The sequence below is a fragment of the Elgaria multicarinata genome, chromosome 3, assembly GCF_023053635.1.
Source record: "Elgaria multicarinata webbii isolate HBS135686 ecotype San Diego chromosome 3, rElgMul1.1.pri, whole genome shotgun sequence".
NCBI classification, from domain to species: Eukaryota; Metazoa; Chordata; class Lepidosauria; order Squamata; family Anguidae; genus Elgaria; species Elgaria multicarinata.
The window spans coordinates 96,148,433-96,173,657 of record NC_086173.1 but is presented as its reverse complement, the minus strand read 5'-3'; the positions used below and the strand labels follow the sequence as shown (position 1 = coordinate 96,173,657).

General features: G+C 39.8%; 1 protein-coding gene across 1 annotated transcript; it reads right to left on the bottom strand.

The window, feature by feature from the left end:
• Nucleotides 1-212: 212 nt before the first annotated feature.
• Nucleotides 213-24,657, bottom strand: FAF2 (Fas associated factor family member 2). The gene is made up of 11 exons (XM_063120952.1): nt 24,551-24,657; nt 12,054-12,122; nt 11,153-11,287; nt 10,400-10,476; nt 9,806-9,944; nt 9,294-9,379; nt 9,108-9,199; nt 6,267-6,444; nt 5,600-5,771; nt 2,898-3,041; nt 213-2,185 (listed from the first exon to the last, which is right to left on the bottom strand). The coding sequence occupies exons 1-11, from the start codon at nt 24,611-24,613 to the stop codon at nt 2,003-2,005; spliced, it is 1,338 nt and encodes a 445-aa protein (XP_062977022.1). The 5' UTR covers nt 24,614-24,657; the 3' UTR covers nt 213-2,002.
• Nucleotides 24,658-25,225: the final 568 nt, after the last annotated feature.

Here is a 25,225-nt window from a genome sequence, read left to right as displayed (position 1 = left end):
AAAGACTGTACTACACATAGGCCTCTGCACAGAGAGCTAGGCCCATCTTAAGTCTGTATCCCATCCCACAGGAAGACATTGTCCTTTTTCTCCTAAAGTCTCCTACAAATCTTACTCAGATTTTTTCTGAATTCATACATCAAAATGACATGCGGAAAATCCAGTTTTCTTGTGCTTCTGATCAAGTCAAACAAAATAGAATGGAAGCTAAGTCTGGCAAATAAAAGTAATACTGTATTTCATGAGTCCAGCTCAGATTCCAAATGGTGCTGATTCACAGGAGGCAAGATTAGCTCCAATATACACAGTAGCAAGTGGGTGGAGGCTCCTCTATTTCAAGGAGATCGACAAGAACCCAGTAAGTTCCATGAATAAAGCATGTTTGTGCTCTTCCACAAGCCCAAGTATATACAACTGAGAAATGGTGTTCTTATTAGCTGGAACGATGAGAAGGCAGCCTGCCTTCCTGACCTCATGAACGCCCCAATGTATGATGGGGCAGGCTTAATTTCCCTACATCTAGTATAGATAATGAGATGGCGCCAGGCTTGCACTCAGTTGCGTTTTATTAGCTCAGGATGAAAAGGGCCAGGGCAGCATTCTCTCAAATTTCCCCTGCAGTCCCCAATGCCATCTCCTGGGCTGTTCCAGAGGGTTGCAGGGGGAATTGGGAGAAAATTGCGACCCAACCCCCTTCATCTAATGCAGGGATGGGCAACTTGTGGTCCTCCAGGCATTTTGGCCTACAGCTCCCATCCTCCCTCCCCACTGGATATGTTGGCTAGAGCTGATGGGAGTTATAGCCCAAAACATGTAGAGGGCCTAAAGTTGCCCACCTGGGCTCAAGAGGGAAGCCTCTGCTGGATCCCGGTTGTCTTCATGGAGGCAGGTCTGGAACCAACCCAAAGGCTGCAGTCATGCGAGGGAGCTCTATGCTCTGCAGAACTGTGTATAGCCCTTTAGAGCTCTACCTTATAATGCTTGCTCATCATTTAGACTTTTCTAGGCAGGCAGGCAGGGAGGGAGGCAGGCAGGCAGGCAGTATACCCATTAGCATGGATGAAATGACAGGGTACTACTCACCTGACTTAGAAAAAAAGTCTACAGTCCTTGTTTAGAAGTTAGTTTAACTTTTCTACCTTTCTTTCAGTCACTACTCAAGATACCTCATGTGGTGAGACTGGGCGTATCTCACACAGGCACAATCAAAGGCTCTTCCGGAGTGAGCCCAGAGGCTGCACATAAAAGTTTCTAATCCAGTTTGAAGTTATAATATAACCTAAGGGAATTTAGCCTCTTCAATTGTGTCTGCACACTTTGGGTCAGGCCATTAAATCTATGTGGTGCATCTGGGCCAGGTACAGTCTGTGTAGGCATTAAGACACTGACAGTCAAAGGTGTTAGCACAGGCACACTAGAGGCAGAATTTATTACACTACGCAGGCTAAGAACCCTGGAGAAGAAGAAGAGCCCCTGTTGTTAAGAATGTCAACCAGCTCCTGATTAAAAAAAAACAAAAACAAACATTGTTACCCTCATTCTCCTTTGGTCATTACAAAGCAAAAGAAATATTTAATAGATTTATACAGAGTGAGAAGCTGGAAGAAACAACCCTCTGCCTGTCTCCCCCCAATCAGGGCAGAAGATCTCAACCTGGCCCACAGGTACGGTCCTTTAGTTGTCACAAGCAGCAAAACATCAGATTTCCTAATGTCAGAATGTGGGGTATATCATCTCCAATAAAAGCAATATTTACCAAGAGCTGCCGTTTCTGACCCTCTCTTGGGAGGGCAATTGTGGCCCCTCCCATTTGCCCTCTGAATGTAAAAAAAGGGGTGGAGTGTGCCCAAGTGTGTGCAGTTTCTCCCGACAGTGCAGACACATGACGTGGCTGGCCCAGGCCACATAGTCTCTGATCCCTCATTTGTACGCAGCAGTCTTTAAAAAAAATATTGTATTATAATAGGAATCTCTCTTTCCATCTCTCTAGTTCGGAAAAGTGTCAATCGTCCGTGAGGTCCTGCACAAAAAGAACTTCCGTGTGGCTGAGTCCAGCTTCTTGCAGCGTGGGTGGGTTAGGCCACTCCTCTGTAGGAAGGCAGGGCAAGACACGGCGGGGGAAGTTGGCCTCAATCTGGAACTTCTCCGGGCTCTCTTTCAAAGAGAATAGGAAGTCATGGATCACCTGGGAAAGCAGGAGACAATCATTTGCCAAAGGATTGTTCTTGCTAACAGGGATGCCTAGTAACAGCTGGCAGGAAGCACAGATTCTCACATTACTACAACAACCTCTTACTGGAAGAATATCCACTATTTTGTAATAATCAGGGAACCTTAAAGGTCAATATAGAAACCTCCACCAAGAAAGCACAACATACCAATTAACTATAAAATGAAAGCAATAAGTCATCCCATATTTTCACAGAGACATTGGCCTGGATCCAGAGTTCCCATGGGGCTTTGCCACTGGAAGGAAGAGGGAGGGGCGGCAGGAAATTCCTGACAATTCTTCCTTATCTCTATTACCCCCCGAAAACCTCCTCCAAGGCTCTAGGGGCTGCAGGGATACTCTGAATCCAGCCCATTGCTTGGTGCAACAGAAAGAGGGGTGGGTTTCCATGTGGGAGATCCAGGTCTGAATCCCTCTATGAACCTCAGCTTAATCTAGTCTGCAGGGATCTTGGTAGGATAAGAATTTTACAATAGGAAGCATTACAAAAGAATATAATTCTGCTTTGCTTCAGGCAGCTCCACCATTTCCACCCCACTGCTGACTGGGTTTTCCTTTATCTGTTTAAATATCCTGTGAATTAGGCAGTTTAAGAACTGAAATATTTGTTCTCCAGTCACCCATAATTTGTCATCCACAAAGCTAGGAATCTCTGTCCCATTCTTACTGTTAAAGACTGCGCAAAATGGAATCGCCTCTCCACCCTGGAGTCATTGGGCATTTTGAAGATGATCTTGACACTTTCTGGGTCATCAGGATGCGGCTCTGGAGGAAGGCATTCAGATTTTCGTTCCTTCTCCTCCTGCAAAGTCTGCAGGGATAAAATGAACACGTGAACAACAAGCAGAAGCTCCAACACTTAACAAAATTTGATTCCCTAGACAAGGACAAATTGCAGAAATGCAGAATTCCTGCAAGAGATTAAAAAGGTTGCAAGGCTATGAAGAGTACCAACCACTATGTATATCCAATTCAGAGTTAAGCTCTTTTACACCCTACTGAATTCAATGGGAGTCAAATCATGCACTTAAAACTCTTCAAAGGTACTCATTGGAACTTTGGCTGGGTTATGCTCCATTAGAAGCACTGGGCTGCACTCCATTTATGCGCTTTATCAGTCTTCCAGTAGAAAGGTATGACATGTACACTGGTTTCTGCTGTATCCTCTCCTTGGGAGAAAGGAAGTGAGTTTTTAAAAAAACCGGACCCTGGGAATAAGGAGAAATGTAATTATCAAAAGGATAAGCTATCAATTTGCAGTTGCAATGACTTTTCATTGGTAACACTGATACTGTTTAACTATTCCTATTGAAAGATAAACAGTTTTGCAGGTATTCTAAAGGACAACCCATTTTCCAAATGAAAACATAGTTTTGCTAGTAGATTCCCATTAAAACATATGTTTTAATATACCAATGGCAGAGTCAAAGAAATTAAATTATCACATGAAGACTTCCATCTTTACACTTCTTTCCTAAAGTATACGCTAAAAGACATACAGAACCACCAACTTTAACCACAGCTTAAACAAGGTCATGGTTTGCGTAAGCCATGACATCTGTTGGCATGCGCTATGCAGAATTTGCCTAATTCCCTGCCTTGGCACGTCCAAACCCTGGCAGTGTGGCTTGTAGGAGGGTGGGAAAACCTTCAAATAACTCAATAACAGGCCATTTGAGGGTTGTTTCCCCTTACAAGAAGCCATGCTGCCTGGTTTGGATGATACAACATGCTGAGAAAATTATGCCTGCTGGGGCTTAAACAAGCCACTGCGGATTGTTTAAGCCACAGCAATTGTGCAGACTGGGCCACTGTGTAATAACCCATCCATGAAACAAGCACCATACAAAGTTGACACTTAGAAAAGAGACTTGCCTGAAATCTCATGCTGAAACGCCAAGCACCCTAAAAGTTATCAGCAGCAGTAAAAAGGTGATTTGAGTTACAACCACCATGAGAATGGAGACTAATATATGCATCTGGCAACAAACCATTTCTGCTTTATACTGTAATATGCAGCAATTGTATTATAATATACAGCAATTGTATTAATGGAGAAGGAGAAACTCTAGACAAATTTAAACAATGATACCTGTTCAAGTTAAAAGGTATAATTGGTAAAGTATGAAAATACATGTATGTGGTCTGAATTCTATATAGTAAGGTGCTGATAGTATGGGTTCAACTAATGAAAATGCATGTTCTTACATGTTACAACATGAGATGGTATAAGTATTTTCATCACAATGTAAGACTTGGGTAGCAAAGGCAGACACAATATCATTACAAACTGCATCAAAAATTGTTCACTGAAGAGAATTTAGAACTGTGAACAAGGCTACCTCTCTCACATGTAATTTAAGGATGGTAGAAGTCTCCTTTCCTTCGATATTTCAAAGATGTTTCTCAAGGAGGAGCAAGCGATCAGGATTGTTTAAAAGCATAGGAAATCCTGCCTTGACTCTTAAAGATCCTTCCAAATAGGCTGCAGACAATGTTCTGATTTTAAAGGATTGACAAATCTGCAGTTCTGAATATTATATCTAAATCTACTATATATACAGTTTTAAGGGGTAGGGTGGGGAACTTCTGCCCCATGGAGTCTGTGAATCCGGCCGTAAGTCTCTCCTCTTCAGCACTTCCACCCCAGGCAGCAATTCAGTTTGGGAAAATAATGAAAATGGGACTTTTCTGCCCCTGCCCCAAAATCCAATTGCTGGGGAGTAGAGGGGATTTTTAGAGGGTAGCAGGTGGGGAGGGAAAGGTTAATCCCCACGTAGCAACTAAGCTCAGGAAAAAAGGTCGCCCTCACACAAATGGGGCCTTTTTTCTTAAGTCTAACTCCTGCACTGGGGAGGTAGGGAGATAGATGGAGAGTGAATGTGCTGGATGGGGATGGCTGAACGTGAATGGGGTGTGACCCGCTCTCTTTTAGCATTGGTCACACCCACCATCAGATCCAGTCCTGCCCATTTCCCCCCCCCCCAAAGGGAATGTGGCCCTCAACTTAAAAGAAGGTCTCCTATACCTGGTTTAGGTACTCTAAACAATGTTTACTAATCTCTTTGCAAAACCCCTTAGATTGCATGTGTTCTGTATTTATTGAAGATGTAAATTAATGAACTGGGAAAAAGCTCCTTGTTTTACATTGTACTGTGAAATATAAACTAATCAACTGGAAATGGCCTTGTAGAAACTGGTAACTGCACCCCTTCCCCATTTCCAAAATGCCTACTGCTTCACTGGCAGTGATGAGCCAGGCTACAAGAACCAGTACAAGAAGTACTCTGAAGCTGTGGCACCGATTCCCATTGTGAAAATTGCAACCAAGTCCTGTGATTCACTGCTATTGACACATTCGCTTCTCACCCGTTGCCGTCTCTCCTCCGCCAGTTTCTGCTGCTGCACCTCCTCCTCCTTTCTCCTCTTCTTCTCACGCTCTTCCTTTTTTTTGCGTTCCTTCTCCTGATCTGCTCGTAAGGAAGCCAGGTATGCCTCATCCTGCTGCTGTCTCAGGACCTGAGTTTGATTTCTCTCTTCTCTAATAAAAACCAAATAAAAACTGTTAGGACAATACCCATAGGATCTAGAGCAGTAATTTCAGATTGTTTTTAGGAGGGTGTGTGTTTCAAATTGGGAAGGCTTCCATTTTGTCCCCATTATGACTACGTACCAGATGTTATGTCTGCAGTTCACAGCACTACAGCAATTTCTAATGTGCTCCTCCCACCTTGTGTGAAGAGTTCTCTGCACACAGCTGAGCATTGAGGAGCTGTAGACTAGGAAATTTAAGGTAAGTGATCTTTTTGGAGACGTTTCCCTCAACCACTGCCCTGCGTTCTTGCCCAAATCCATTCTCATACACTGAGCCCAGAAATGGATTGCTTTGAAGAATCCAATACCCTACAGGTCCTGGTCACTGGAAGCCATTTTTGGGAACATTTGATTGAGGATGACCCAACACAAACCCATTAAGTACTTTGGGGTGGAGTGAAGGGTGAAGAGAGAGATGGTATCCCTGTTTTTAGCCTAGTACCTTTCCATGCGCTCAGACACCAGGTATGTCTGATTGGCATCCATGATGAATGTCAACTGGTTAATGAGATCATCAGGTTGGATGAGGCCTTCTAATCTTCCAACTACAGTCATTCTGCGATCTTTCAACATGATCATTGCCAGGAATGGGTAGGTGTTCTCACGTAGAGCCTGAGATACTGAGACAAATGTATAAGAACACTGTCACTATTGAAAATCTCAGTACACAAGCCATTTTGAACGTATGAAGCTGCCATAAATGCAGTCAGACCATTCGTCTATCTAACACACTACTCTGTATAACATCATTCAGTAATAGGGTGGGGAGTCATCTCAGAACTCAATGAGAAATTAGGGATACCAGATAGGGAATAATTAGAATTCAGCCAACTTCCATCCATGGACTATCACACAGCATAACATTTTAGATCTGGGGTGGGGAACTTGTAGCCAAATTGAAAATGCGATGCAGATTCTAGCTTGTATCAGTCTGCATACTGAAGTATTTATACCCTGCCCATTCCATTCAAATAGTATTCAAGATGGCTAACAACATTTCTAATAAAATGGAGAGGAGGAGGAGGAGGATGTACGCCGCCTAGGGGTCCTTGGAGTAAAAAAGGTGGGATATAAATGCAGTAACTAAATAAGTAAGAATGACATTTTTTTAAAAAACATACAAAAATAAACACAGCACAGCCTCAATAGTTTAAGAGGGAAGCAGTTCAATCATAATCCAAAAGCTCTAGAAAAAAAGTATGGTATGGTTTGTTCACCTTATAGTAAAGGGAGGCAGAACAGGAGCAAAGCTGCTCCAATTAAGAGCTTATTTTGACAGATGAATACAAACAACTAGTGAATTAGACCAAAGTCCAGCTTTCTGTTCCCACAGTGGACAACTAGATGTCTATGAGAATCCCACAAGTATGGCATAAGCACCATAGCACCCACCTGCTCATGGTGCCCAGCAATTGGTATTGATCTTGGTATTGATCTTGGAAGTAATAGTTAGCCATCATGACTAGCAGCCACAGCTAGCCTTATCCTTCATGAATTTGTCTAATCCCCGCAAAGCAGTCTGAGTTAGTGGCCAACTTGTGGCAGCAATTTCCATAATTTAACTATGCACTATGTATTTATTTATTTATTTATTACATTTTTATACCGCCCAATAGCCGAAGCTCTCTGGGCGGTTCACTATGTGAAGGACTTCCTTTTATTTCTCGTTTATTTTTTACCCTTGAACTTAATTGGATGACCTTAGGTTCCAGTATTATGAGAGGAGAAAAACTTCTCCCCGTCTACTTTCTCCACCCAATGCATAATTTTATACACTTCTATCACCTCAAACATTGTATCCTTTTCTCACAGGGGAATTGCTCCTTGAGCATTGTGGTTGCCCTTTTCTTCCCCCTTCCAGCTCTGTAATATTCTTCCTTCTCCCTTCCCAGATTTGTGATATTCTTTTTGAGATTCAGTGATCAGAACTGTGCAAAGCATTCAAAGTGTGGTCACATCAGCGATTTGGATAAAAACATTATGATACTGGCATTTTATTTTCAATTCATTTCCTGATTCACAACATGGAATTTGCCTTTTTCATAGCAGCCACCCTGGTTCAATATTTTCATCAAGCTGTTCACCCCAACCCCAAGTTCCCATTCCTGGTCAGTCACTGCCAGCTCAGACCACATCAGCATATATGTGAAGTCTGGATTTTTGGCCCTTGTGTGCAACACAATACTCAATTACATTGAACTCCATTTACCATTTTAATGCCCACTCTGCCAGTTTCTAGCAATCCTTTGGGAGCTCTTCACTGTCCTTTTTTTTTGTTTTAACACCTTAAACAATTTGGTGCTGCACCATGTACATTCATGGTGCTAAATAAATAATAAATATAATAATACCTCACTCCAAATCATTTATGGATGTTAAAAAGCACATATCCCTGTGGGACCCCACTGTTTACATCCCTCAATTGGAAGGCCTGTCCATTTATTCCTTCTATCCACTTTCTGTTCTTTAACCAGTTACTGATCCATAAGACCACCCTGCTCCTTATCTTGTGACTATCAAGTCTGCTCAGGAGTCTTTGATGAGGAACTTTGTCAAAGACAATGTCTACAAGATCACCCCTATACACAGGCTTGTTCACACTCTCCAAGAACTCCAAAAGGTGAGACAGGACTTTTCTTTTGCAGAAGACATACTGAGTCCGCTTGAGCAAGATATGTCCTTCTACATGCTTGATAATTTTATCTTTAATACCACTTTCCACCCCTTTATCCGGAACCGATGTTAAGCTAATTGGTCTGCTATTTCCTAGATCACCTATGATCCCTTTTTTAAAAATTGGCCACTTTCCAGTCCTCAGACACAGAGGCCGACTTTAGGGACATGTTTTTGTTAGAAGATAAGCTATTTCACATTTGAACTCTTTAAGAACTAGGTGGATACTATCTGGACTCAGTGGTTTCTTTGCTTTCAATTTGTCAATAAGGCCTAAAACTTCTTATCTTGTCACCACTATTTGTCTCAGTTTCTCAGACTTCCTTTCTGAAAATGTCAATTCAGGAACAGTATCGGCCCTACATCTTTTGCAGTGAAGATAGATGCAAAGAATTAATTCAGCTTCCTAAACAGAGGTGGAGCATCCCCCACCGTGTTCAATGGGATTTCTTTTCTAGGAAGTACACATAAGATTGCAGCATAAGATGCAATCCAATGTACACTTAATTTAGAATATGCCCAACTAAACAGTTTAAATGCCATGTGTATTTTTCTTTTCTTTTTTAGAAAAAGTGTTAAATCAAGGCAGAATTGGCATCAGGACATTTACCTCTGTATCCTTCTGGCTTATTTGTGGAACAAGCCCAGAAAAGCATCCTGGTATTTATGAGGGAGATCACTTCAGGTGCACAGAGTGTGTTGCTGCAGAGAGAGGATAAATGACAACTTACTTGAAGCCAAATACAGAACCCACGCATATCATGACTTATTTTAAAAAAAATCTAAACTAACCTACCGACAGAATTCATCAGTGTCCTGGTGGTCATCACCATGAAGGTAAACAAGGAGGAAGCGTAACTCCCTTTTGGCATCATTCAGTGCCTTGAGTGAAAGGACAGGAGACATTTTAGGGAGACGAAATCCAGAGTGCCTAAGTTAAGAAGTAGTGCCATTTCATCAGAAGATCACTCTGCTTCCATGTAACATACAGGGAAAGACTGCGCCAAGGGAATCACCACACCATGATGCACAGCAAACCTTCATTTGGGAAAGGAGATCTAAAACTGCTTTCCCCTGGCTCTCCTTGTCCAAAAGTGTTGCTCCAGAACAAATACAGTAGTTAAACCTGGATATGCCCTTCAATCAGGTGTCTCCTGACAACCAATTGCTCTATATCAAGATGCTGCACCTAAGTGCACTCTTAGAAGAGGTAAAACAGAAGATTGAGACTGCAAGAATCCCCTCTTCAAAACAAATAACACCAGTAGGACAAGCCCACATATCTCTGAGTCAACTTCTTGCACCAACCTGACTGTATGTTCCCTGGTAGAAGACAGGATGTATTCTTCCATATTTTTCTTCAAACATATGAATGAATGAAACAATGTCACCCACAGGGTCAGTGACCCGACTACGAGGATCAGGGCGTATGAAACGCAAAGCAAACCTAGGAAAGCATATAAAATTAAAGTATCAGCTTACTAGATATCTAGCACCTCGAGAACATGAGTGGGCTGATGTCAGTCCTATGTGTTCTATTTTTATTTTTTTTAACTAGTATCCCCAAGGCCTATTGGAGTGATTTAAGTTTACAAAACAAAAATCCATATTCAGGATCTATTAACACAGATTAGTTATGCCTTAATATATCCCTAGCAGACAACTTTAACAATGGAAAATGGAAAAGACTGGGTCGCAGCAAGTTTCACCTAGCCCAGCATCTTTGCAAGATTACCAGTGTCTGGTGATTAATGGGCGACCCGTCCACCAGAAAACCAGTTTGCAGCCTTCCCACTCACCTCTGCCATAGAATGTCAGACATCTTAGCCAGTGAGTGATGGCAAACGTTAGAATAATGCAGTAAGATCAACCTATAGAAACATGAACTAAGTTTGGACTTACCTAAATATATCAAGTAATGTGTAATATGTAAATCGGAATGGAAGCATTATCAAATAGTAACCCCAGCCTAACAAGCCCTGAAATGACAAAGAGAGAGTTAGGTACTTATTACTACATTCCTTTTAAGAACAGGTTGAATGCCTTTTACCAAGCAGCAGATATATTGCTGAAAGGTTTCAACACAAGCTTGGAAACCACTGATTGCTTCCCTCCAATCAGCTTGGAGCATATCTCAGCTTTTAGATCTCACCTGATTCCTATGTTTTTAAAATGGAGATGACAGCACTTATTTAACGTACATACATTAAAAAATTGGTAGTTAACTAAGGCCTACTTCACAAGACTTTCCCTCATATACAGAGATTATAGTTTATTGGTTACTAAAGAGATTTTTAACCACCTAGAGAGATAAAAATTAAAAATACCATCACTTCTAAAGTGCAATGCAACAAAGTTATTTTTCTGCAAGTGTGCATGTTGGGAAACAGTTCTGCTTTCACAATTTACAACAGCATGACAAAACGTATTACACCAGTTATGGAAAGAATAAAGGATCTTTACAAAAGTCCAGTGTTCTATAGGAAGAAAATCCCACTAAAGTTGAACACAGTTGACAATATTTAAACACTTCCAAGACTCAGAAAACTTGCAGGAAAAGTATTTTTTCTTCTAGGTGCTTTCTTTTTCATAGTATTAGTCACAGAGAACACAACCTATTGTATTTAATCTAAACTCAATGATAAAATAACCTGCCCTTGGCTGCGGCCTTGAAACAACATAGCTGTAGATCCTATGGTCAGCAGTGTTGACTTGTAGCGGTCGAGGAGGTGGTGGATTGAAGACACTTGGGACACCCTCTTGTTCATTCAATCGGTCCTGAACAGCTGCCTATGGAAGGAGGACCAAAAAAGACGAGTCAACAGGAAACATCTGAATTATTCTGAATGTCACCTTGATGAATTATCTTGGGCCACGTAAAGGACTTAGGCATTCTTTTAGTTTGCAGTATAGAAGATACCATTCAGAAATCTTAATTGATAATAAGATCGTGCCTCATGAGATGTCCCTACACAAGATGTCCCCTACACTTTGAATGTCCCAAGGTATGGCTAGAAGCACTCACAACAGTTAATGAAGCCTGGATTTGGGGAGGTGAAACATTAAGGAACAGAAAGTTGCAGATATGCTTGCCTGTTAAAAACACACACACCAATGAACAGAATAAAATGTAAGGACTTCATTTTTCAGTAAGTATTCAGAGTTATTTTAAATATACAACTGGGATGAATTCAGTTCAGCAACGAAATATGCTTCCAAAACACCGAGAAGTAGAGAGCAGGACTGCAATACTTTGCTCAGCTCCTTGCCTCCCCTTATAATTATCAGAATTCTGCTGAGTAACAAAATTGACACATGGTGTAGAATCAGGGAGCATTTGCATTTGTATGATCTATAGAGGTTGCAAAATATGAATGATCCTGGTGAAGAACCTGGATTTTGTTTTTTAAGCTCATTGTATATATTGTCCTGATTGTAACTAGCATAGCCTGAGAAGGATCCATCGCCAATTTATTCCACAGGACAAGGTCTGACTTTGTAGATGCAGTGTCACTACGTTAATCAGCGCAATAAGCAAGCCCAAGTGGTACAGTACCTCTATGTTCCAGTTGTGTTGTTCCAGTGTATGGCGACATTGGTCCATGGACTCGATGCCAGTCAAATCCTAGGACAAAAGGGAGTGGAGGAACTTAACTCAAATCAAAACACAAGGCATTGCTTTAATCGAAGTTTTTCATTTAACCCACTTCTCTTCACAAATCTGTCAAAGATAAGGTGTTTATAAACTACTTCACAAAAGAAACAAACAGTCAAAACAATTCAAGAACATATGGCAAACTTACTTTATACTTAATACCTGCCTTGTTTTTTGTTCTGAACTTTGAAAAAACATGGAGAAAACCTTTGCTTTTGACACTATTACTAGGGAAGTGATGCTTAGCTTTTCAAGACTGAGACCAAGTGCCCCAATTCTTGAAATGCTTCAGAGTAATTCTTTCTTTACGAGTGATACTTCTAGTGGGTGCTGTTTTCTACCATATTTATTTTATTTTATTTTATTTATTTATTGCATTTGTATACCGCCCCATGGCTGAAGATAAAACACATAAGATAAAACATTTAAAAACAATATACAAAAATTAAAAACCACAAAAACATATGAACTCATACCAGTATTCCCTCTTTTGCCAGTGGTATCTTGTCATTTTGCACTGGTATTTTTCGCTACTTATACCATCAAAAACAAAAAATGTTAAACTGCATAACTGATCCGGTACAAACTACTTTTGCAGAAACAAAAATTGACTTTTGTGGAGAGGCATTAAGCACAATATTAATATTTTACTCAGGCTGGACACTAGCTTTGAACTAGCCCAACCATTAGTATTGCCAGTGTTTTCCACCATTCCTTTCCCTGTTATGTCTCACTGAGCTCAGAGTAATCTTATCAACTGTCCTTGCCCACACAGACTACCACAATTTTCTCCTCCTTTGCTATTGCAATATGCATTTAATCATAAGTGATAATGCATGCTTACAGTTGCAGCACAACCATATTTTGTCTGGATGTTGTAATAACTATCGCCAGACTTCAAAACAGTGTTTCATCCCTTTTCCCATTAAACAGGGGGCTGTCACTAATTCCTTGTTTATGGACTGGAGAAGAACTAAATTCTATTCTGGGCATAACAACACAGAACAGACTAGAACAGGATTCAGCAACCTTTTTGGATAACTGGCTACAATTGGAATTTTGAGTGTGTGTTATGGGTGCTTTCACAAAATGGCTGCCTTGGGGGACATCTATTCATAAAATGGCTGCCATGGTGGGCATCAGCTGTCACAAAACACTCATTTCCCTGAAGGCAAACTGATGAGACTAAAGCAAAAGTAATTTGCTCCAAAACCTAGGTATAAGACAGAGGTGAGGTCTGAGTGCCAAAGCACAAAACCACTCTTTTGAAACCAAATAAGTTGGCACTGGATGGCAGCAGATCACTTTCCAACATGCCATCACAGACTCATTGTTTTTAAATTTTAAGAAAAACTTAAGATATAAAACAGGTCAGGAAGGGCAGGGAGCCTGGCAGGCAACAAGAGACGTGCTCATGGGTACATTGGTGTGCTCAGGCACTCTGTTGGAGACCCCAGGGTGAGACACACAGGACAGGAACAAAAATACAAACTTGACACATATCTAAGAAGACAGCACAAGCCATGGACATGCAAGGAAACAACTTAAAGTTTGAACACACACATATTTTCTTTCAAATGAGGTGCACATTTGTTTAGAATGATGAGTACAATTTTAACCTAAGATTACATTAAAATTACACTTTCATACGCTGGATATCTGTCACATCGAACTTAAAGTCTTCACATTCTCCACCTGTTTTATTTATAAAGAGCAGCCCTGATTTGAGTTACAGCGCTATGATTAAGAAGGCTTTTACTTCCTTTCATTAGCACTTTTTCCTAGTTTATTTTGAGCTTTTAATTTCTCAGCATTCTTTGACCAAATTATTATTCATCTCCAATCTTCTCTTTGTAGCCATGAATTCATAGTTATATCAAACATTGGAACAACACTGGATATTCCTTCTCCAAGGTTTTAATGCCACTATCCATAATGCCATCAAGCACTGAACCAATACATGCAGGCATAAAGAAATCATTCAACAAAAGCCCTCAAGCTGTAGCATTCCACTCTGCCTGTTAAGCTGGTATTCTTGGTCTTGTTTCATCTTTGCTCAACCTTCAATTGTGCTGGACATGTCAGGTAATAAGCTTTGCTCTGCAAACCACTGAATCACCAAATTAGACTTTAAAAGGTAATTTCTTTTTTAAAAAATTTTTTTTTCCTACAATACTTAAACATACACAATAACAATTAAAAAACAACAACACACTACATAAATGTTGAATAAATGTTGAATACATAATATCTTATCTGAGTAACATAATCAAACTTAACATACAAGTGCACCCCCCACCTCGGGATCTCATTCCTGATTCCAAAATCTCATACTTTCTTCTGCTGGTGGTTTCCCACTTCCCTTAGAAAACACAAATATTAGGAACTGTTTCCAAATTCCTTCAAAATCATTTGTTTTAGCTATACCTCTTCTCCATTTAATATTACATGTCAATTTATCATTAATAGCTATATCCCATCCTTCTTTATACCATTCTTCAATAGAATATTCCTCTTGAATCTTCCAGTTCCTAGCTACAATCAATCTTGCTGCAGTCAGCAAATTCGTTATCAGTTCCTTAATTTCTTTTTTACATTTTAAATCTTCAAATAGTGACAGTAATGCAACTTTTGGTGTTCGTTCTATCTTCATTCCCACAATTTCTTCAATCTCCAAAAACACCATCTTCCAAAATTTTTGTACATAGTTGCATTCCCACCACATATGTAAATACGTTCCTTTTCCCCCACATCCTCTCCAACAGTTTGCTGATTGCTGATTATTTATCTTGTTTAATCTAACCGGAGTTAGGTACCACCTCCATATAATTTTAAAATAATTCTCTTTTATTCTTATCGACATATTTCTCAACGCCCTTTGTTTCCATAGTCCCTCCCAGCCCTGTTGTCCTATTTGTACATTCAAATCTGTCTCCCAAACCATTTTACCTGAAGTATCCATCAACCCTTTCTCCACCAATATTCTATATTTCACTCATCAACCCTTTTGATGCTGTTCTTTTCCCCCTATCGTTTTCTTTCTTAACTATTAATTCCTCAAACTTCGTCAATTCTCTACAATCTCCGTTGTCTCTTACCCACTTTTTAGTCCACTGTTCTAATTGCCAATAATTTAACCAAGTTAATTTTTATCTTTAAGGACCTCTTCCATATCTTCTCTTGTATTCATTCCTCTTAACCATTCCTTTAATTTCATTTTATTTTTTTCTATTAAAACTTTACTTAATCTACTCTTTAATTACTCCGGGATTTTTTTTAACATTATTACCGGTGACAAAGGGGAGCTGCTTGGAAGCAGCTCCCCTTTATATTTGCTCCAAATTTCCCAGTGAAACCTTAAGAGCGGGTTACCTATGCTTTCTACCCATTTTTTTTTCCTTCCCTGAAAAATACATTTTCCAGATTGATCTCTGTATTACTTGTAGTTTTATCCTCCATCCAATCTAATTCTCCTATTCCTATAATTGCCTCCACAATGTGTCTTAATCTGTTAGCTACATAATATAGTTTAATATTTGGGAGACCCAATCCTCCCTTTTTTTGACTTAAATACCATTTACTTTTATTTACCCTCGCTTTCTTATCTCCATTACAATAATTATTTATAATACTTTGCCAACTTTTTATCTCTAATTCTGAAATTTTTATTGGTAGCATCCTAAACACAAAATTGATCTTTGCTAAAATCTTCATTTTTATTAATGCTATTCTTCCAAACCAGGATAAATTTAATCTTTTATATTTTTCCAATTTTACTAAAATCTCTTTTTTTAAAGTATTTAAATTCTCTTTCTCTAAGCTCTCTAAATTCTGTGTAATTTTTATTCCCAAATATCTAATCTTTTCCTTAACTCTCATTTCTCTTCCCTTTTCTTCCCAGTCCTTCTCTTCCTTTTTAGTATAATTAAACAACATCATTTCTGATTTGGACCAATTTATTCTTAACCCAGTAATATCCTCAAATTCTCTCAATTGCTATTTAATTCTCCCCATCTTTTCTATTGGATTCTTAATGGTTAGCAGAGTATCATCTGCAAACATATTCAGTTTTATTTTTTTCATACTACCTATTCCTTCGATCTCCTCATCTTCTCTTATTGCATTCGCCAAAAATTCCATTACCATTACAAACAGGACCGGCGAGAGTGGACATCCTTGCCTTGTCCCTCTGGCTAGTCGTATCTTATCCGTCACACCATCATTCACTACCACTACAGCTGTATTTTGAGAGTACAACTGTTCTATTACAGCTTTAAATTTATTTCCAAATCCCATTTTATTTAGAACCATCTTTAGAGCTTGCCAGCTCACACAGTCAAAAGCCTTGAAGATATCCAATGCCAGAATTCCCGCTTTAACCTTAGACTTTTTTATCACCTGTATTGCATTTAAAACTCTTCCCACTAAATTGTGCATTTGTCTACCTGCTACAAATCCACATTGATCTTCCCCTATATATTCACCTATAAATTTATTCAACCACCTTGCTAAAATAGTTGAGAAAATTTTAGCATCTTGGTTTATTAATGAAATAGGTCTGTATGAATCTGGGACAGTCAAATCTTTATCTGGTTTTGGTATTAAAATTATTAATGAATGTTCCCATGATGTGTCATGTCTTTTAGATTGTAAGCCTGTGGGCAGGGACTGTCAAGAAATAACTTTTGTAAGCCGCCATGAGAGCCTTTTTTGGCTGAATGGCAGCATAAAAATCCTTAAATAAAATAAATAAAATAAATAAATGATTCTGGTGTCCTTTCTCTTTCCAATAAAAGGTAATTTCTTATAACATTTACAGTTAATGAAAGAATCCAAATTCTTCCTCCCCTGGTACTAATAGCGTACATCTTACAAATAAGCCCTAAAATCAAAACTCAACAAATTTAGATACTTTTCTCAATCATTTGCATGAATAGATGTGTACTTATTGTCTCTTCACATTTCTAGGCTGCATGTTGACCTTTTCAATGAACTTAAAATGCTTCCACTGTTTACAAATGTACAAGGTTCAAAAGCTCGTTTGTGCTCTTCTATGCATCTAGAACTGCTGCCATGTGCAGTAAAATTGGATGCCAGACGTTTCTCCGTTTAAAAATAATGTAAAGGACTGTAGTAGCTTTAGATGAGGAAAACAAGTACCATCGCATTAACAGTGTTTTCATGTGTGTCTCAAAGGTTAAAGACAAATGGGCACTGTTAGCCAGGGGTTGAGGCTTTACCCTTTTAGGATCTACTTTTGTTTTTTACTAGAATTTCGAGAAGCCCACCAAGCAGAGGTAGGCATAGAAGACATACACAAAGAATTAAAGAATTCCAATTCCAAGAATTTGTTCTTGGTATCAGAACTTAACTGAGCTCACAGTCCTTCCGCACAATATTTGCACCTAGTTATCCCCCCCACACACACAAAAGGCTTTCTTAATTTCTGTAGTATAATTGCAGGAAGGGATGTCATTTTGTTTTTGCCACTGTTAAACTACTACTTTCTGATCTACTTCAAATCACCCAGAGATCTACTACTAGGCCCTGATTTACCTTCCACCCACCCTTTGTTTATGCTATATACACTTTAGCATAAATCACAGTTCAATACACTCCCTCACTCCTCATCAGTATAGTGTAATATTTGGCTGAATATGGCATCCTGAGAAAATGACAGCTTTTGTATAGATGTCTCTTTGCCCATTACATTTTTAACAGTTATGTCTGATTTAATCCATGTCAGAAAATAGAGACAGGGAACTATCACCTAATGCTGCTCTTCTGCAGGCACTAGAACATTTCTCACACAAATGGCCTGTAAAGATGCTGTCTGAAATACTGAATTCTGTTATCATCAAATTCTTGAGAACTGATTCCATGGCTCAATGACAGCCATAAAGTTAGATCACTAAACCTGATGAGTACATTTCCATCTGGGATTCCAAGTCCCCCCTCCATTCCCTTGTATTGAAGGACTTCCCTGGGAAATAAGCATACCAGCTAATGCTACTGGCATTGTGCTTGAGTAGTTTATGCTAGTGCAATGTAATTTATGTTAGCAGCTGTGCTCTTTTGGATACTGCCCATGAAATTATCCATTTCAGTTTCTAAAAACATCACCTCAAAATATGTCCCTTCTCCTCACCTACATTATTTGTTCTAAGAAAAGATTTTTTACCAGTTATTAAAAGCTACCTATTTTATTAACAAGGAAGTTGCACAACTAACATTATGCCCGTTTTCAACACTGGAATATTTGTTAGATGCAAGTCAAACTGAATATGTAAGTTAAATTTATATGGAATTTAGAGGGCTGCCCACTATGGTTATTCAAAAAATGTATTTCTTTAACTCCTAGTATCCTGCAGAAAACAACAGAGTTGGTATGGTATATGCCAAGGATACTTGCAGTACATTAGGAAAAATCTCAGTCTTTACTGCCCCATTAAGTTTTTACTACTCTGGAGAGTGGGGCAGAGAGAACAATGAAGATCAGCTTAACACATGAATTTTACAACACATAGCAGATCATGGTGGATTACAAAGTAATATGACAGGACACAACCCAGGTTGTGTACATCATCCATGCCCCTTCCCCTGTCCCAATACATACACAGTAGACTTATCTCACCCCCCTCTATTCTAGCTGGGAGATTCCTGCATTAAACAGAGGGGCTGCAGCGGCAGCCCAAAGCTGGTTCCACGGAGGCAGGAGGCACTGGTGGAGGTGTCAACATGTCCTATTCAGGGGTGATCACTGCCACAACAAAGGAGTAGCAATACAGGGTAAGAGGAGTGATGGCGAGAACTACTTTTTTCTCTGCCCTTCCCCCATCACACAAGTCAGGGGTCCCCTTGAGGTCAATTCAACCTCAGGCCATCACCACTACCAGTGTCTGCAGAAAGTTCCACATCACTCACCTCTCCAATGTGGGAGCTCCAATACTGGGAGAGATTAAAAAAAGGGACAGATTGGAGCTATCCTCCTGATCCTTGAATACATGGGGAAATTTACACCTGCCCTGTCACTGATGTGAATAATTTCTCTCCCAATGTGAGAAGGATAGTTTCTTTATTAAAAAAGGTAACTCTAAAGTTATACCATGTCATACACACACACACACACACACACACACACACACACACACACATTTTGTGTGTGAATAAATGCTACTTCTTTGCTTTCATATTTACCACACTCTAGTGTAAACAGGAAATGGAATCTAGGGTAGGGGCTATGCAGATCTCAAGTGGTGCAGTTCTCAGTCATTCCCACTTATTTCTATGGATCCATTTAAGAGGGCTATGAACTGGGTCAAAACAAAACTGGCTTCAGTAGTGGGCTCACCAGAGTGCAAGGCTTATGTTTAGTCTCTATCAGTGCACCTTTACTTTTGCCCATATTAAATGTATGGTTGACATTAATTCCTACAGAGAAGGAATGCAGTTGGGACAAAATTGCATTGATTGCAAAACCTATCTATTCTCCCTGGGTTGGCACACACCAACAAAATATTTATTATGAACGTAAAATTCATTTTTATGCCACTTTTTAGACAAAAAACACCAAAGCACCTCACAAGGAGTTCATATACAAAAATACCAGTCTACTTACATATGCCTATACATCAGCAATAACACATCACTGTTCATAAACAAATGTTAATATTCTAACTATGCTTTGTAACAAATATACAGCTGGAGATGGACTGAGAGATCTAAAGCACCATGAAAGCTGAAATTTAAATAAGCAGGGAGAAACTGCAGATTTTAGAGATTTCAGAGTTTTAAAATCTTGCTTTTGAGTATAGACTCAAGACCAAGGAGGAAATCAGATTTAGTGTTAGGTGTGCAAATGCATTTACCATGCCTAATTTTTTTCTAAACAGCTGAGGGGGCAGCAAGATTGGGATAGCAATGGTCCTGAGGAGCAGGGGATTTCCCAAAACCTGATTGGGCCTTCTGTGATTTTTTTAAAAAAACCTATACGTTTTAAAAGCATTCATGGATTTAACATATGTAGTTTTATTCTAATATGTCATATAAAAGATACATTTCCATGCTTCCGGTGACAGGCTCTATAGCTATTCCCAAACCACTGCCAAATTCCAGAGAATTATGTTCCCAAGGTGAAGAGCACCTGACTTCTAGCAGAACAAAAGCCAAGCTTTAGGTAATTTGTTCTCACTCAAGCTGCAGTGACCGAAGACTGTAAACATGAAGCCATTCTCAGAAACAATTTGGTAACATTTCTCATAGACTCACAGATATTGCACTGAAAGATCTTTAGTCAACATTTCAATAGTTTGAAGTAGATTGCTTCTCCCCCACATCACAAACTTTAATTCACAATGGTAGAAAGTATTGCCACTGCTTGAAATACAAAAGCCATTTGCCAGGGGAAAGCAGAGATGCTTCCAAACTCATTTTGGAGGGAACATGGTTCTCCCTAGTAATGTACTGATTCAACCCTTTAAGCCTAAGGTAAGAACTTGGATAGATGAAGACAAGCTGAACTGCTTGGAAAACAGCTACACAATTATAGAAAAGTGGTGCATTCTCTCTAGGGTTAAAAGAACTGATATACTTTCCCTAGTACTGAAAGAAGAGGGACTGGCTGGCCGTAGAAGATGCTGAAAGGGGAAACACCAGCACAGGCAATGGAAGGGAAGGTCTCCCATGCCTCTATTAACCCCATTGTTCCTTGAAATCCAGGGGAACAAACCAAAGTTAAGCAGTTTTATGGTTTAAATAAGAGAGACTTAAGCACATGTTTATAATTTCCACTGAAATAAATGGGAATTAACGTGCTCAACTTTGATCAGATCATGCAACAGATTTCTTAAGGGGGCTCAAAAATTTCTCACTACTCATAAGTAGTAAGATGTGTTTCAACTCTTGAAGTACAAAATTTCAATAATCAACATTAGCCACATAGAGATACCAAAGGGTTTACACAAAACAGAAAAAAATCTAATAGAAAATACATATCAACCATTTATCAATCAGCCTTCCCCAATCCAGTCCCCTCCAGATGTGTTGACTACAACTCTGATCACCCCCAGCCAATTCTGGTGGGAGGTGATGGGAGTTATACTTCAACACATTTGGAGGGCACTGGGATCGGGAAGGCCATCATAAATAACAATCATATTCTACAACACCATCCTAGTAGTTCAATTGGATAAATGTATTCTTCTTTACACAAGCATAACAGCCAGTTTATTTCCAGCAATATGCTTAAGGATAAACCTGACAGAACACAAATTTAGATACATGTTTGCTGCTCCTACAGTATAAAAATAGGATGAAGTCCCTCTTTCTCACTGCTTTGTCTCTTGTCATAATATACAGCACTTAAGATGTACTTTACTCCACCATGAGGCTCCTTCAAATTGTTCTTGGCTCTGGGGCTTCTTTTATAGTGCCTGAGTGCTTGAAACAATCTGTAGGTTCTCATTTTCTAGACAATGCTATTGCACTTTAATACTCAAAGTTGGGGGGGGGGGGAAGGGAATACTCCTTCCCTGCTATTGGTCCTCACACATGCCCTAAGCTGTTAACACATGTTTCATTACATTATGCTCGAAGTGTCTTGTGATCCTGCAGTGCTAAACAAATGACCTTCTATGCTTGCATGTTTTTGAGCACAGCATAAGAACCACAGCTGTATGTTATTAGAGTAACTTCTATTTGAGGACACCTAATAATGTGCTAATTTTAAGTCATTTTCTCAAACAAACACAATGTTATTTATAAAAGAGTAATTAAGTTTATGTCCAGAAAGTATTTTTTTCTGGATACTAGAAAACAGATTTGTTTTAAGTTATAAATGGAGACAAAATAGTATCAATAAAGTTAAAGTGCTTCTTATCCAAGTTACTAGTAAGTAAGGTAGTGCCTATTAAAACTTACTACACGGCACCAAAAATCCTTCAATTCAACTACAAGCAGTTTGACAGTCCACCAGCACTAGCTCCCGGGAGGCATTTCAAAAACACCAAGTTTTACTCCAGCAGAAAAGAACAAAAACAATCTGCGATCTTCCCAGATTTCTATTTTAAATGTGTGTAATCAATTAGTATTTGTTTAAAGATTTTACAAACTACCAGAATGAAACAGATACTTGCTTGTTTCAGTGTTGTCAATTACACTTTAGCTAATGGGGGAAATGTAGAAAGACTAGAGTAACATCTAAGAATGCTGGTCATCCAAAAATGCACAGAGAATATCTTATATACGCAACTGGAACACTCTGTCTATTCAGTATGAAATTGTACCTTGTAAGAGTGATTATACAGTCTGTTATATATAACTGAATCAGGGTGTGAACAGACATATTACATTAAATAAATACATAGTCCTTCACAAGTCAGTTTCTGCTCACCAAGATTATCAAATTATTTTTCTCAAACAAGCTATAGTGAAAGCAGAGTACAAAAAACAGATAATATAGTTCCACAATCCATATTTAGGCTATACTTCTATTAGGCCAACCAAAATGTCACAAAATAGAATGCAAGCTTTTAAATTCTCCAGAACTCCTAATCAAGCTAAATGATAAACAAAGCAGGGAAGGTGGAAAGCCATCTTATGTTGAAGCCATGGAGTCTGCCCTAAGTCACATTTTATGATGGGATGTAGGCAGGGATAGCAGAACTAGAAAGTAGGCTCTAATAGGTGCTGTCATTATTAAGTTCCAGCTGGAACTGTCCCTAGGACTGCTGGGATGAAGAAACATACAGTGGTTGATTTGGGGACTTAGAATTGGTACTGTCTTTCCCCCCACCCCCAAAAGATCTATCCAGCTCCCTTGCAACAATATGCTAATTTTTCACATCATACTCAACTTCTATCCAAATTCATATAGCAACTTGTTAATGCTGCTCTTGGTTATGCTCCCTAAGCAGTCAGTAAAAAGAAAACCAACATTTTAACTATGCTAAAAATGCCAGAACTATATTACTCATGTTTGGAAGGTTATAACATTAAGAGCAGAACTGAAGGGTATAGGACGAGGTTTCCCATAAATTTATAGGAGTCAAACTAACAACCAAACCTTCCAAGAATTAGTATAAAGCAGGAGTAGGCAACCTGATTCCCTCCAGATGTTTTGGACTACATTTCCCATCATCTCGAAACATTGGCCATGCTGGCTAGGGTTCATGGAAGCTTTAGAACAAAACATCTGGACAGCATTGAGTTGCATACTTCTGCTATAAAGGCTAAATACAAGTCAACCATAAGTTGTAATGTTTGAAGCCACAGCACAATCTGGGTTATAAAAGTAGTTTGATTTGATAGGGATGGATCATCAATGGGTTCCTTTCTACTTTTAGAAAATCCTCATATATATTCAAGCTATTAAATCAAACAAGAATTCTCACAATTGCCAATTACTCTGGAAGTTGTTGCCAAACAGTGCTGGCTATCAGGGAATAACGAACTGAAAAATGATCTGTTCGCTTTTATTTATTTTTTATTACAATGATGTAGTGCCCTACAGATAAGGATCTGTACAGCAGCTATACCCTCATACTTGCAAGCAGGGACCCATTGAACTCAGCAGAGCTTACATCCAAGCAAATACATGTAAGACTGGGCTCTATGTGAACTTATTTGCCACCCCCACAGCACAGGTGAACAAGCATTTTTACAAGCACCCTTATTAACCAATTTGGAATAGACTGGTATGCTCGTCTCCTATACAGGTGTACTGACTCATTTCCTGTTTTCCTTAACCATCCTAAAGTGTGGCCTTCCCCAACCGGATACTCTCCAGCTGTTTTGTACTACAAGTTCCATAATCCCGGTCAGCATGGCTAATGGCCAGAGATGACGGGAGTTGCAGTCCAAATATCTCGAAGGCAGCTGGTTGAGAAAGGCTGTCTAATGTATAAATAGCTGCTATTAACTTCGTTGACAAAATGCAACCACCAGCCCTCCCCTAGAAAAAGACCTATTTTTCCGACGTGTTTACCAGCCTACAGACCTACCTCACGGACTTTAAATTGCAGTTCTCTCTAAATTCTTCATGGAAACGAACCTACCCCCACCCACTAAAGTAGGGCTCTCACGGGGACGGGATTCACGTCCAAGCGGAGTCGTCCCTAGGCTCCTGGTCATCCGCTCACTTAGGCCCGGGCGTGGCCACTCTACGCAAAACGCTTCCACGGAAAAAAACTGCTTCCACTCCCACTCCCACCCCGCTGCCTCCCATGGCCCCGCCGCCATCCCAGGTCCAGCAAAAAAATCAGGCCAAGCTGCCGCCGCTCCTTTTGGCCACCCCCCGCGCTAGAAGCCCCTAAGGGACGGAAAGGTCGGGCTCTCGCCGGGGCGGCTGGCCTGGCTCTGTCCGCTACCTTCCACCCATCCACCTTGCCCGAGTCCTGCACCTGGAACTGGAGCAGTTTCTCAGTCTGCTCCGCCGACAGCTCCCGCTCCTCTGGAGCCGCCATTTTGCTGCCGCCTCTGACCCGCAGCTGCGTCACTCCACGGACGTGACGCGACAATTCGAAACTTCCGTCTATGTTCTATACGTGCGTGCCAGCGTAGAGGAAAAAAGAGTAGAGTCCCCAGTCGCACCATAGAGATAGGAAAGTAATAGAGTCATAATACAATGCAAGCTGCTACAGACGGAACTTGCTGGTTGCTTTTCATACTATTTTTGCGTCCCCTCCGGGACGGAAGTGATAGCTACCAAAGAAACCAAAGGAAAAATCCAGGATTTCAGCGTAGCTGTGAATGGGTAGCAATATATTCAGCCAGAAATGAGAGGGAGCAACATTTTTTTTTAATTCAAGTCTTATTTTGTGTGAAAATGTGATTTGCTTGTTAGAAAATATTTTAGAATTCTCCTGTCTGTGTAGTCGGTTATTCAGGTATTACAGATTCGAGGCTTGTAGCTGAGAAACAATAGTTTACGACAGCCTTGAATGTAGGCCGCGGTTAATATTGCAGTTAATAAGTGGAACTAACTCAGGCTTGATTGATTTGATTGATTTATTACATTTATATACCGCCCCATAGCCGAGGCTGGCTTGGATTTCCAGCCCCAGATCTCCTGAGAT

Excerpts from the sequence above, each read along its gene's own strand:
- FAF2 (XM_063120952.1), bottom strand. The coding sequence starts at position 24,613 with ATGGCGGCTCCAGAGGAGCGGGAGCTGTCGGCGGAGCAGACTGAGAAA. Across the intron at positions 10,477-11,152 it reads TTTCAAGGCCGCAGCCAAGG|GGCTTGTTAGGCTGGGGTTA; the intron begins GCAGGTTATTTT and ends TTGTCATTTCAG. Across the intron at positions 9,380-9,805 it reads ACCAGGGAACATACAGTCAG|GCACTGAATGATGCCAAAAG; the intron begins GTTGGTGCAAGA and ends CTTTCACTCAAG.